This window comes from Camelus dromedarius, chromosome 12 (genome assembly GCF_036321535.1).
Source record: "Camelus dromedarius isolate mCamDro1 chromosome 12, mCamDro1.pat, whole genome shotgun sequence".
Taxonomy (NCBI): Eukaryota; Metazoa; Chordata; class Mammalia; order Artiodactyla; family Camelidae; genus Camelus; species Camelus dromedarius.
In genome coordinates, this window is record NC_087447.1 from 43,160,516 (window position 1) to 43,172,579 (window position 12,064).

The 12,064-nt window shown below is 56.1% G+C and overlaps 1 protein-coding gene across 2 annotated transcripts in view; it reads left to right on the forward strand.

Annotated features, from left to right (window-relative positions):
* The first annotated feature begins 556 nt into the window (after nucleotides 1-556).
* LMO1 (LIM domain only 1) overlaps nucleotides 557-12,064 on the forward strand; it is a 39,557-nt gene continuing 28,049 nt past the window's right edge. Inside the window, exons 1-2 of one of the 2 annotated variants that reach the window (XM_031460098.2) lie at nucleotides 565-651; nucleotides 5,021-5,280. In XM_031460098.2, coding sequence (XP_031315958.1) covers nucleotides 5,256-5,280 — 25 coding nt within the window. In that variant the 5' untranslated portion in view covers nucleotides 565-651; nucleotides 5,021-5,255. Of the gene's footprint in view, nucleotides 652-5,020; nucleotides 5,281-12,064 lie in introns of both variants that reach the window. The other variant, XM_031460099.2, reaches the window with a different exon arrangement.

The following is a 12,064-nucleotide window of genomic DNA, read 5'->3' on the forward strand; positions in this document are numbered from 1 at the left end:
TGGCATGTGGACGGACGGGGACACACACACACACACACACACACACGTCCCTCACACGCACACACTGGCTGTGCTTTTGTGTTTTGTCAGAATTAATGAGAAAAGTTCCCGTGCCCTGCGGGTAATTAGTGTCCTTGGAGTTAAATAAGCTAATGGCGGGCACCTCTGGCCCAAGCAATTATGTTTGTGTATTGAATAATTGATTCAAAGGGGGGAAGGGCCGCTAATCAGATCTGAGCATAATGAATTGATTCAATTAACAGGGGAATCTGAGGGGCCCTGGGAACCGCAGGCTTCACTCGGCTGAGCGAGCGCGGCCGGCGCGGAGAGAAGGGCGCGCGGCTGAGGTGTCTCCGGCCCGGCCCGGGCAGCAGCTGCCGGCTCGGCTGGGCGATCCCGGCCCGGCGGACGCGCGTCAGCCCCGCCCCGCCCCGCCCCGCCCCCGGGTCGCGCCCGCCCGCGGGGCTGAGCTCCAGGCGCCCAGCCGTCCGCCCCCGTCCGCAGCCGCCGCACGCGGGGCGCGGATCCCGCGCGGGGCCCGCGGGAGCAGCTCAGGCGGGCGGCGGCAGAGTCCGAGCCGCCCGCCCTTTCGCGTCGTCGGCCCGGGCCGGGCTGGAGCCCGGGGGACCATGGTGTTGGACCAGGAGGACGGTAGGTACCCGGAGACGCGCGGGGTGCAGGGCCGGGGCGGCGGCGCGGGCCCGGCCAAGGCCACTCCGCTTGCGGCCGCAGTCTCCCCCCAACCCCGCGCCCGGCCCCGGCCGCCTCGGGCCGCGGGGCGGTTTTTGGAAGCGCTGCGGTGGAGGTGCGCCCTAGTGTGTGCGTGTCGGGGTGCGGGGCTCAGCCCCGAGGCTCCTTGGCTGGATGAGGAAGTCATACGGGCCACCCGGAGCCCTCCAGCCCCGCACGCTCCGGCCGGGAACTTTCTCACCGGCACTTGCCGCCTCGCAGGCGCAAGAGCTCCACTCCGACCCGCGCCGCGACTGGCCCCCGCAGAGCCGGCAGCTCCCCAGTCTCCCGGCTCCTGGCAGGTCTGGGGAGGACGCTCGCTATCAGTTCCCCCAGCCCAGCGTGTTGGGAGGTTCTCCGCTGGCTAGAGTAGGTGGATGGGCCGTATATCCAAGGTATCTGGTGCGGATTCACCCTGAAGCTAAGGAATTTTAAACTTCAAAGTCCTTCAGTTGTAATTTTGTATTAGTACTCTCTAATTCCTTTTCCTTTTAAAGACCACCCTCACCCCACACCCGATTGCATAGGAAGCGTGGCTCTTACAAAATCTGGACCACCCTCTGGGTCCAACTGACAACCTTCCCATTCTAACTGCCAGTCTCTCAGGAGAACTCTCAGCCCTGCTGGGCCATGGACCATCGCCAGTTGCTAGGGCAGTTCCTTGGCGCCTGAGAGATGTAGCCCTGAGGCAGAAGGCTGCGAAATTTGGGGTTGGGAGGCAGCTGCTGGCCTGCAGGGCAGGGTCTGACTAGCTGGCCTTTCTCTCTGGCCCCACTAGTCCCTTTCCCCATCCTTCCACCTCCCACTAGGGTGATCACCTGTCTTGGTTTGCCCAGGACCATTTCTGTTTTATCATGGAAAGTCCTGGATCCTGGAAATCCTTCAGTCCTGGGGAAACCAGGACAGTTGGTCATCAGCCTGCATCCACAGCCTTCTCCGGGCTGTTGTGCAGGGGTGGGTTGGCCTTTCATCAAGGGGGTAGGGGAGACTTGTCTTCTGGAATGCAGATTCTGCCTAGGCCCCTGAAAAGCCTAACAAGTTATAACTGCAGCTTCCTAGAGGGCCTGTCCAGGGCTTCCAGAAACCAAAGGAGGAAGAGTTTGCCGACTATGTACTTCTCCACTCTGGCTGGTTGCAAATCTGTTTGCTTTTGTGTGAGCAGGGGGCAGGGCAGGGAGGGCATCTGAACTTGGCCAGCAGGCATCCTGATTGTACTGCAAAGTCTGTAGTTTCACTCTGTCCCATCGACTGTGGCAGCCACAGGGAAAGGGCCCTTGGCACTCCAAACACCCCTTTGAGAGTCACCTGTGAGACCAACTTGTAACCCTGTCTTGGAGACAGCTGTACTGTGTTGGGAGCAGGACCCTCAGGCTGAGGCACATCTGACAGGCTCCACTGAAGAGTTCTGGAATATCTGGTCTGCCTGGGCCCTCCGGCACTGCACGGAGTCTTCCCTTCTCCCCACCCTCCCCCCACCTCCACCCCATTGCAGGAATCCTTCCTCAGGACTTCACTGCCAGGTGCAATGACAAACAGCTAGGACCTGCCCAAAACTTTGTAAAGCAGCCAGAAACACCCCCCTTTCTCCTCACCATAACCTAGGGGGCTGATCCATCTTCCTCCCTCTGCTGTCCCCAGAGATCTCTCAAGGGCATTTTGGAGCACTCTTGGCAGTGAGAGTACATGTTCATCACCTGTGGAATGTGTCTGGTGCAGGCGTCCTCCCACAGCCCCAGGGGATTGGAGGATTCCACCCTGGTGTTGTGGGTATGCTCCTGAACCTGGAGGCAGCTTGGGTGGGAGTGAGCACGGCACGGAGTTACCTGCCTGCCCAGCAATTCCCCATGAGCTGAGAGAAAGGCCGCCTAATGAGCCAGGCTCATGCCTGGGTTTGTCAGCCCAGCAGGCTCCTTCCTGGGCTGGGAGCTCAAGTCATCCAAACTGTCCAGGGCTCGCCGGGCAGCTCTGTGAACCCGAAGGCCTCTGTGGAGGTCCTTCTCCCAGTGAGTGCAGGAGCTCGATGCTCACACCTAGGGATGCAGAGAGAGCCACCTGTGGGCACTAGCTGCCAGCCCTCCGCACACAGCACCAACCTCCTGTGGCCGCCCTGCTTCCGCAGTTCATTGCTCAGTACCTCAGACTTGCTCCAGTCTCTGGCTTCGGACACAAGGCCCTGACTCCCTGGAGGGATGCTGGCTGTGTGGCTGCTAGTTAGGTACCTTGGAGGCTGGGGGAGCTGGTGTTGGTCCAGAGACGCAAGCACGACACATGGATGAGACAGCGGGAAAGTGGCTTCAGCTAGTCGAGTCCTGGTTTGTGAGTCAGGGCCAGACCCCGAAAGTGAGGAGAAGCAGCCCTGGAGATCTGGGGTGAGGCTGCAGCCTCTGTGGAGTGAATGCCTGCAAGTAGCACAGAGGCTTCTACAGCGAGAAGCTACCCCCTGCCAGCCTGTCAAGCCCATTGGTTGCTCCACTGTCCGGCCTCCAGCTCCGGCTGGGGTGAGGGGCTGGCACTCAATGTGCCTGCGGCAGCTGTGCCAAAGCCTCCCTCAGACCTGAGGGTACAGTTCGGCTACAGTGGCAAGGGAGAGATCAAGCTCGCAGTCCTGAGGGATTGTGAGTCTGTGCAAAATGATATATTTAACATCAAATATACTCAAGGACTATTAGGATTAAGTATTCAAGATGAAGGGGAAAGCGAACCCCTCTGAGCTGCGAATGAGGTATATCATTAGAAGCAGCCTCTCCTGTTTTCTCAAAGCCTGACTTTGCTGCCTAGGATAGAGGAAGGTGGACTGCAGCACCACTCCCCCACCCCCTACCCTTGTCAAGAACCCTGCCTTGGGGCCTCGCACAGCTCAAGGGCACAGCCTGACCTCCAGATCTCCTTTGTACCCAATACCAGCCCCCCACCATTGTATGGGGTGCCACAGTTTACAAAGTACATTCACATGCATTAACTCATCTGATCCCCACAGTGACCTTGGAGATAGCAAAGCAGCTCTCCCACTTCACCAACAGGGAAACTGAGGTCCCGGGAGAGAAAATGATTTGCTAAGGGCCACTGTTGGTGATAGGCAGAGGTGGGATGAAGTCTCAACTGCTTGCCCTTTGCCCCTCCTTGGTACTCCAGCTTCCTTCTCCTTGCCTGGGTCTAGTCCTCAGAAGTGACTGCGGGGGATGAGCCTCTGACACTTCTATCTGGAGCTTTTTTTTTTGGTCTAGAGAAAAGCCATTAAGATTTCCATCCCATCCTGGAACTCTGTACTGTCAAGAAAAAAAAAAGGTTCATAATATTGACTCCTATTCCTGGAGTAGGCAGCCTGGGCACCAGCTCCTGGGCTCTGGGGAAGAAGCAGGGTCGAGGAGAAGAGGAGATGAACACTGTCTCCCTTCCTGCCTCCTGAGTTGCAGAGCAAGAATTGTCTCTGATTCTGTAGTAGCAGGAATCTTTGTTTTCACTGCTGTATCCCCAGTGCCTTAGAATAGTGCTTGGTACATAATACATGCTCAATAAACAGTTCTGGAATGAAAAAGCCTTCAAGGCCATACTATGCTTGCTCAGAAAGAAGTTGAGATAGGATCCCACTCTCTATGGAACTAGGATGTTCTCAGGAAGGGCTGCTGGGCTAAGAAGTGTGGTTCTGTAAGACAGTGGGAGAATTTGTGCCCTGCGGAGGGTTAACTTTGCCAAACCCAGGAAGCAACCAGAAACCGCTGGCAAGGAGATAGGAAGGGAGAACACGAGGTCAGAGAAAGATCACCCGGTGGGAGTGGAGTGGCAGAAATCAAGGCTGAGGGTCTGGGAGTAACAGATGGGGATGGTCCACCAGACGGTTATTGGGGATGAGGACCCTGGGTCCTGAGCCGAGCCACGAGCCGTGTTGGGGCCGAGAGGCCTCCAGGTGGCGCTGCGGAGCCGGGCAGCCGCGCGTCTCCAGTCCCCATTAACCCGGGAGGGAGGGGGTCCTCGGGAAATGTGTGCATTTATTCAGTAGCAGGAGTGCAAACCTCATACATTGAGGGAGAAAGGCAGCGGGAGACGGCCGCCGAGATTCCTCCATCTCTTTGAATATAATTTTAGATTGAGATTCAGATTAAATCCGAGGGGAAAACACTTTATGAGGCTGAAAGCTGTGTCGTTGCCAGAGCCAGGGTTATGAGCTATCAAATGCAATTACATTAAGACAGATTATACTGGGCAAATTGAGCCATTTAGAAGGTGAAAATCAAAGAAACGGCTCTGATCCTCTGTTCCCCCTTCTCTCTCCCTCTCCCTCTCTAAATTGCAGTTCGTAGTTCCTTGCAATTCTGAGGCACAAAAGTAGGTGAGACTGCTTTTGTATCTGCGAAGTGCTTCACTCCTGAATGTAATTCTAGCTGAGTGCAATCTAGGTTAAGAGCCGGACAAGCGGGTAATTAGAGCCCGCTCGCTGCCCGAGGACCGGCCGCCCCGCCGAAGCGCGCCCGGAGTCGGCGCCCTTCTCCCGGCCGAGCCGAGCTGCGGCTGGACACGGAGCGCCCGAGATGATGGTGCTGGACAAGGAGGACGGTAGGTGGCGGGCGGGGGTCCCAAAGCCCCGAACCCCCGCGGCCCCCGCCGCGGCGCGAGGGAACACACTCGCCGGAACACAGGCACACACTCACCAGGCTGTGCTGGGCTTGCCGGGCGGGCGGTCCGCAGGGGGCTTGGGGCCAGGGGTGGGGGGAGGGCCGAGTGGGACTCGGGTAGGGAGGTGAGTGAGTCCCGAGCTGCGCGTTCTCTGGCCGGGCCGAACCGAAAAGCGAACCGCGGGCGGGCGAGATGTGCTCCAGCCCTGTGATGCTCTGCGGGGCCGCGTGGAGGCTCTGGCTGCCCTCCGATCTCGGCGCAGTGGCGGTTCGCATAGAGCATTTCGTCTTTGCGGCTGCTCCTCTTACCGCAGCCATCACCCTCGCGCCGTCCGCGTAACCCGAGAGGCGCTGAGCGCCGAGCAAATCAGTGGCTTGGGGAGAATTGTACTCCAAAAAGACAGCGCTCGCCCGCCGGGGGATGCCTGGTAGGCGAGGGGAAAGCCGGCCGGCCCCTCGGGGAGACAGCTGCCCAAAAGCTCGGTGAGAAAAAGAGATGCCTTCTGGGCTGCCCACTGTCTCACTGTCTCCCTGTCTCCTGAGCTTGGAGGCGGGAGTTTGGCCCAGAGGGAGAAAGTGTCCCGCTACTGGCCAGTAGCACGCGTGCAGGAGCTGCGTGGACCTGCCCTGGTCAGGAGCCTCACTGCACTGAGAGGTCGGAGCAGAGCGGCCCTTGGTGGCTGGAAGGCACTAGTAGGTAGTGCCACACACCCCCAAAGCCTTCCTAACTGGGAATGCCTTGCAGTGATTGTCTTGGTGTGTGCAGGGGAGGCTGGAGAACGCAGCCCCCTTGTGGGTAAAACCAGTGGGTGTCCTGTGACCCAGGGGCAGCCCCCAGGGTCAGGAGAGTGGCGGTTCCCTGGCCCTTTCAGGCCCTCCTGCCCTGTAGCTGAGGGTTTCCTGGTTTGTTAGTGTTGCAGGGAGATGTGAGAATAATTGTTAGCACCCGCGCAGCCACCTGTGTTCTACTGGTAACGAACTGAGCAGGTGGGTTTTCTGTGAGTCAGCGGGAATTCTCTTAGAGTGACGGCAGAGGCCATCTCCTGACCTCTCCTAGTGAGTACTAGTAGTAGAGGTCTGTGCCGTCTGCCCTCCAGGTCAGTAGTGTTCCTGACACGGGCACTTGGGAGAATCTGAAGTTAAGTGACTTGCTTAAGGTCACACAGGATGTTCACTTGGCTGCCACTGTGTGCTGATGGCCCCAGCCTCCCCACCACCTTCTGAGACCTCCAGCAGGGAAGGCCATTTAAAGTATCTGGCCTGAGGGGTGGCATGTTGGGGAGCCCTGTGGCCAGTAAGCCCATTTCTCGGCATGTGTGTGGTAAGAGAGGAAATGCTTCTGGCCAAAAGAATCCATTTGCCAGGGTCTGGCTGGCATATGACAGCCATCTCCCACATGCTTTTCTCTCTTAATGGACACCTCCCCTGGAGCCCCACATGGGCCATCAGACAGCTGGGCTGGTACAGTTGTGCATAGATTGAGAAGGAGAAGAAGGGGTCTGGGGTCAGGCCAGACAAGGAGGGAGGAGGCCTTGATTTAGCTCCTTTCTCCACTAACTCTGAGTTATCTTGGACCAGTCATGCCCATCTCTAGACTTCACTTTCCCTCTTGGTGAAATGAGAAGCCCATGAAGAGGGTCCTTCGTTGGTGTCCAGGGGTACTCTCACTATGAGGAGCATGTGGAAATCAGGGTATATCTTTGGCCGAGATTGTTTGGCATGCTTGGCTCCCCAGGCCCAAGCTGGAAATCCAGAAGACCCAGGCCCTATTACCTGGGTGGCCTCTGGCAGGGAGGATGGTCACCTGCTGACAAGATGACACCACCACTACCACCTCAGGCCTTGAAGCTAGCGCTCTGTGCAGGCACCCCAGAGTGCCTTGGGCTCTGTGATGCTAAACATTTTCAGATGAGCTCTGAATGGGAATGGATCCCTGGAGGTCAATCTAGCCAGTCTCCTGCCTCCAGCCTGCAGTGCACCTGAACCACCCTGGGCATGTGTTTCCCCTAGTCTTCACCAGCCCTACGAAGGAGAGCTCATGCTGCCCCATGGTCCCCAACCCTGTCCAGTCTAAATAGTATGATGCCCAGCACTGTTGATGTTGCTGAGCTCTGGGTCTCATCACAGCACAATTAAGGGCGCTGGCTGGGGCCCTGAGGAGCCATTTGATTCTTGTCCTGCCAAGCCTAGAGCTGTCTTCCAAAAGCAACCTTTCTGCTCATAAATCCACCCTCCACTCCCCATTAGAATCTAACATCTCCTGGTTCCAGGAAACCTTGGAGGTGGCACCTTCCGTTGGAGGAGGGAGAAAGGCTCTGGATCCACTCACCCTCCCCTCCAGACCTGCTGCCTAATTTCTTCCTAGCAATTATGCCCTGCCAGCAGATGGCTGTCTGGGCTGGGTGGCAGCATTGGTCCCCGGGGCCCCCAAGGAGTGTGTTCCTCGGGGCTGTGGACTGCACCCTTTGTCTGGCTGCAGCAGGGACTCAGGCTCCTATTAACCACCCCCAACGCCTTTTCTCCACCTGACAGCATCTTGTCGGAAGAGGCCGGGGCTCCTCTGGTTGAAGTCGGGTCCGCCAGCTGCCGAGGACCAAAGCTCCTGCTCTGCTGGGCTGCAGGGCTTTCATGTTGCACTTCTGAAAGATAATAAAATATCAATCGCTTTGCTGTAGCAACGGGTTTAAGAGACTTTCTGAAGTATTGAATCGTCAGAAAAAAAAATTTTTTTTTTTTTTGCTTTTAAGCACAGTGCATTATTAATAAAGTAATCCATTAGGTCGAGCAGTGAAGGGCCACCACAGACAGGAAAGATCTGTTTTGCAAATGGTTAAACTTCGGGTTTTAAGATTAATTGCTTTCATTTGGATGCCTGCTCTTGGCCTAGCCAGCTCCACTTTACTGGAACTCAGGGTCCTGCCTTTTCTCCATGTGGTCGGGCCTGCCTGTCAGCAATGGGAGCCCAGCTCCAACTTTCCCCGAGAAATGGCCCTTCTTCCCCTGGCACCCGTGTTTGGCCTGGTATCGGGCTGTGGGCTTTCCGGGGAGGTTTTCAGTCCCAGGGGAGCAAGGAGAACTATAGCCCTGAGCCCTGAGAGTCAAATTAGCCCTCAGGCTGTTGGAGAAGAGGCTGTGAGCAGCGACAGGCAGCAGAAGGTCCAAGTGGCCCCACAGTCTTGGGGTTGTGAAGGATTGGGCAGAGAGGATGCTGCAGAAGAACAGGTCTGGGTGTAAGCTGCCTCTGCAAAGGCCTACCAGAATAGATGGGGTGACTGCAGGAAGCAGCAGGCAGGTTGTGGAACTTAGCACCAGACATAATTCCTAGGGCATTTTTAATAAGTAAAAACACCTAAAGAGATTGGAGCTGGGCTGAGGAGGACCAGACAGTGCATCTTCAATTGTTAATGACTGCTGTGAGCACGGCCTCCACAGCTGACTTGGTTGATCCAGGAGGGCAGGCTCTTGGCCCTGCTAGGGTACTGACAAGCAGGACCTCCTAGAATTTCCCACCATGCTCTACACCACAGAGGGTCCTGGGGGCGTCTCCCAGCAGAGTGGCCAGGACTTCCCCAGCCCCAGAGTGGAGGCGGAGAGTGGGCCCTGATGCTGTTCCATGCCGCAAACCCCCACCCATCGGCAGGAAGGTGGAGCCCAGTGGGCACTGCTGCCTGCTGAGGGCTGGTAAAGGCCTTGTGAGGCTGACAGGGTGGGGACCCAGGCCTGGTACACACGGGAGGACAAGGCGCCACAAAACCTGAGCAGCACATACAGCCATGTCCCCTTCCTGCCCAAACTTAACCAGGCAGGGAGCCTGGCAAGATGGGTCTAGCCCGCCCTCTCCCCGAGCTGGGGGTAAAGAAGCAGGTGCTTCTGTCTGTTCCCTGCTCTTCCATTCATCTGCCCATGAGGAGCACTAAGAGGGGACAGGGAAACAACATAAATTGGTCTGTCGTCCGGAATCCGTGTCTCACTAATGTACCCAGATTAACTCAACTGTAAATTGTCTCCTTGGATGGCAGTGTCTTGCTAAAAGTTTCCCATATGATTCATGATTTGGATTGCTTTTAACGGCTATTGGCTAAGCAAGCCGGTGACTGTACAAGGTGATGCAATTGGCATTAGCAAGGGGAGGCACGGGAGCGTGTAATGCAGTCAATACTGCATTAACTACTGATGCCCAATTACAGGGAGTGGGAGAGAGCCTTTCAGGAGCATTAGGACTAGGGGAAGCTGAGATCACTGGCCGCTGCACGCCTAAAAGCTTTCACCCTTTGCGTGCCGGGGCTCGGCGCTAGCGTGGCCAGTCGCTTGGCCTCTGTGGCCACAGGAACTGCCTTTCTCTCTCTCTCTCTCTATAAACATGTCCCACAGTGATGCTTTTAGCACATGGAAATGTGCATTTTCCTAGAACTGGGGCCTGCTTCTCATGTCTCCTGAGAATTGGTTTCCCACCTAACTCCAGGTCCCAGAGTCAGATGGAGCTGCTGCCCCACCCACTTCCATTTAAGGAACTGCTCAGCAGGCCCATTTGAGAGGAAGGACCAAGAGGAGGTCTATTTTGGTCTCTCTCCCTTGGAGCCGACAGATAATTGCCAGTGAGCATTGGCGGCTGACCCTCTGTGGTCGAAGGAGACATGAGGTTTGGCCTCAGCACAGTTGGGCTGCTGAAACTGGGAAGTGACCATGGCTGGATAGGCTGGGCCTTCTTTGAGCAGAAGACAGAGCTTGGGAGGACGATGGGGGAGTGACCCAAGCCAGGCTGGTGTTCTCAGCGAATGCAGGCCTCCTCCAGAGCTGCATCCTACACGGGCCAGAGATGCCCCTAGGTAGCCAAGAGGCCAAGGCTGTTGTTTGGGTCCATCTCCAGGGACCAGAGGATCTCCCAGGAATCCCCGAGTGGGGGTATTAAGAAGTTTGAAAGGAGTTATGGAAGAAGGTAGAAAAAGGGTCTGGGTACCCAGTGTGCCAGGTACCGTTGGACTGGCTGCCTCCTCTACCATCAAGCTAGGTATGCAGGTCCAATATGTCCACTGTAGTTCTGTGTTTTGTGCGCACACAACATTGTGGTTGCTTTACCTCAATACCCTTTCATCCCTACAGTGAGAACAACCACATCTAACTGGCTGGATTATTATTAGGATTAAATGAGATAATGTCCATATATGCACTTGAAAACCAGGAAGCCTCATGGATGTCTGAAGTGACAGTGCTCTCTGTTCAGCTACAGAATGACCTGAAATACTCTCTGCCCAATTCAGTGCCTTGTTCACTGTCAGGCATTGGGCCCTCACCCTCTCTCTTCCAGTTTATCCACCATGGCCATCAATCACCACTGTCTAAGAAGCAGGCTGTACTCACTACTCACCTGTCCAGATCCCCAAGGTGAGTAGCATCGTGGGAAGAAGCTCCAGATTCACGCTTTGCAAGGCCATCCATTTATAAAGGCACAGAGGAGGCTCAAAGCGGCCAAGAGAGTTGCCCACAGTTACATAGGGAGTTAGAGCCCAGAGCCTCAGCATCTTTCTGCATTCCATGGCCGCCTTCCATTCCCTCTGCTCTGTCCCCAAGGCATGGTAAGGTTGGATGGTTGACGTCTCTGATGAGGAGAAACGTCAGCTGGACCAGGGCCATGTGCCTGGGCTTCCCACTCCTGGCCCTACTGACAGCCCAGGGCACATGATTCTATTCTCAGATGTAGGTCCTCCTGGCAGGTGCTGATAGGGCTAACCTGGCCTGCGCCTTCATGGACTGGAGAAGCCCCAGAGGTGCATGTGGCATGTAGCCTATGCTGCCTGCCCGTCCTGCCTGAAGTTGAAGGACACTGAGGCACCCAGGACATCCTTCCACCCTCAGGCTTAGCTTCATGGTGCTGCTAGAGTGAGTTTTCCTGGTAGGTATGTGCTCAAGAGAGGACTACACCAGGAATGTCAACTTGTCCTGGCTTACAAGAGCTGATTTTGCACATCTCTTCCCAACTCTGAGTTCAGTGACAGCACATCAGTAGCTTGACATCAGCCATGGTGGAAGTATTAACACCATGGAAATTGGCCAAAACTACAAATTGGGGTTGTTTCCCAGAGAGCCAGTCATTAGAGTCGTTTTCAAATCTGTCAGTAGTGTAGGCTGGACTTGGCTAAGTGATTTTTCAGGTCTCGGCTGGACTCACTCATGCCTGGCAGATGGCTGATCAACTGGATGCTGAGGGTGACATTACCATGTCCCTCATCATCTAGTAGGCTCTTCTGGCTTCTTCTCAGGGTGGAGACAGGTCCAGGAGAGAGAATGTATGCACACAAAGCTTCTTGAGGCCTAGGTTTGGCTCTGGGATGTTGTCACTTCTGCCACGTTCTGTCGGCCAAAATAAATCACACAGCCAGCCCAAGTTCAAGGGGTGGGGAAACAGATTCTACCCTTGAAAGGGGGGTGGTGGTGAAAAGTCACATGGCGAAGGGCATGGATAAGGGGAGGGGTAGAGATGTAAGGCCACAGGCAGGTCTCACAGCTCACCACTCCAGAGCTGGGCTGTGAACCCAGGCTGTCTGACTGCTCTCCTTCCCTGTGCTCTGCCAGCTGCCTATTGTGGCTGGCAGACTCAGGGATAGGGGAGAAGGACACTCAGGGGAGTTCACGGGAGAAGGGTGGAGCCAGCAAGAGGATGACTGGGTAGGGGATGGAGACGGAGGCTTGCTGTTTGGGCAGTTTGTCAGGGGCTGCTGTTGGAGGAT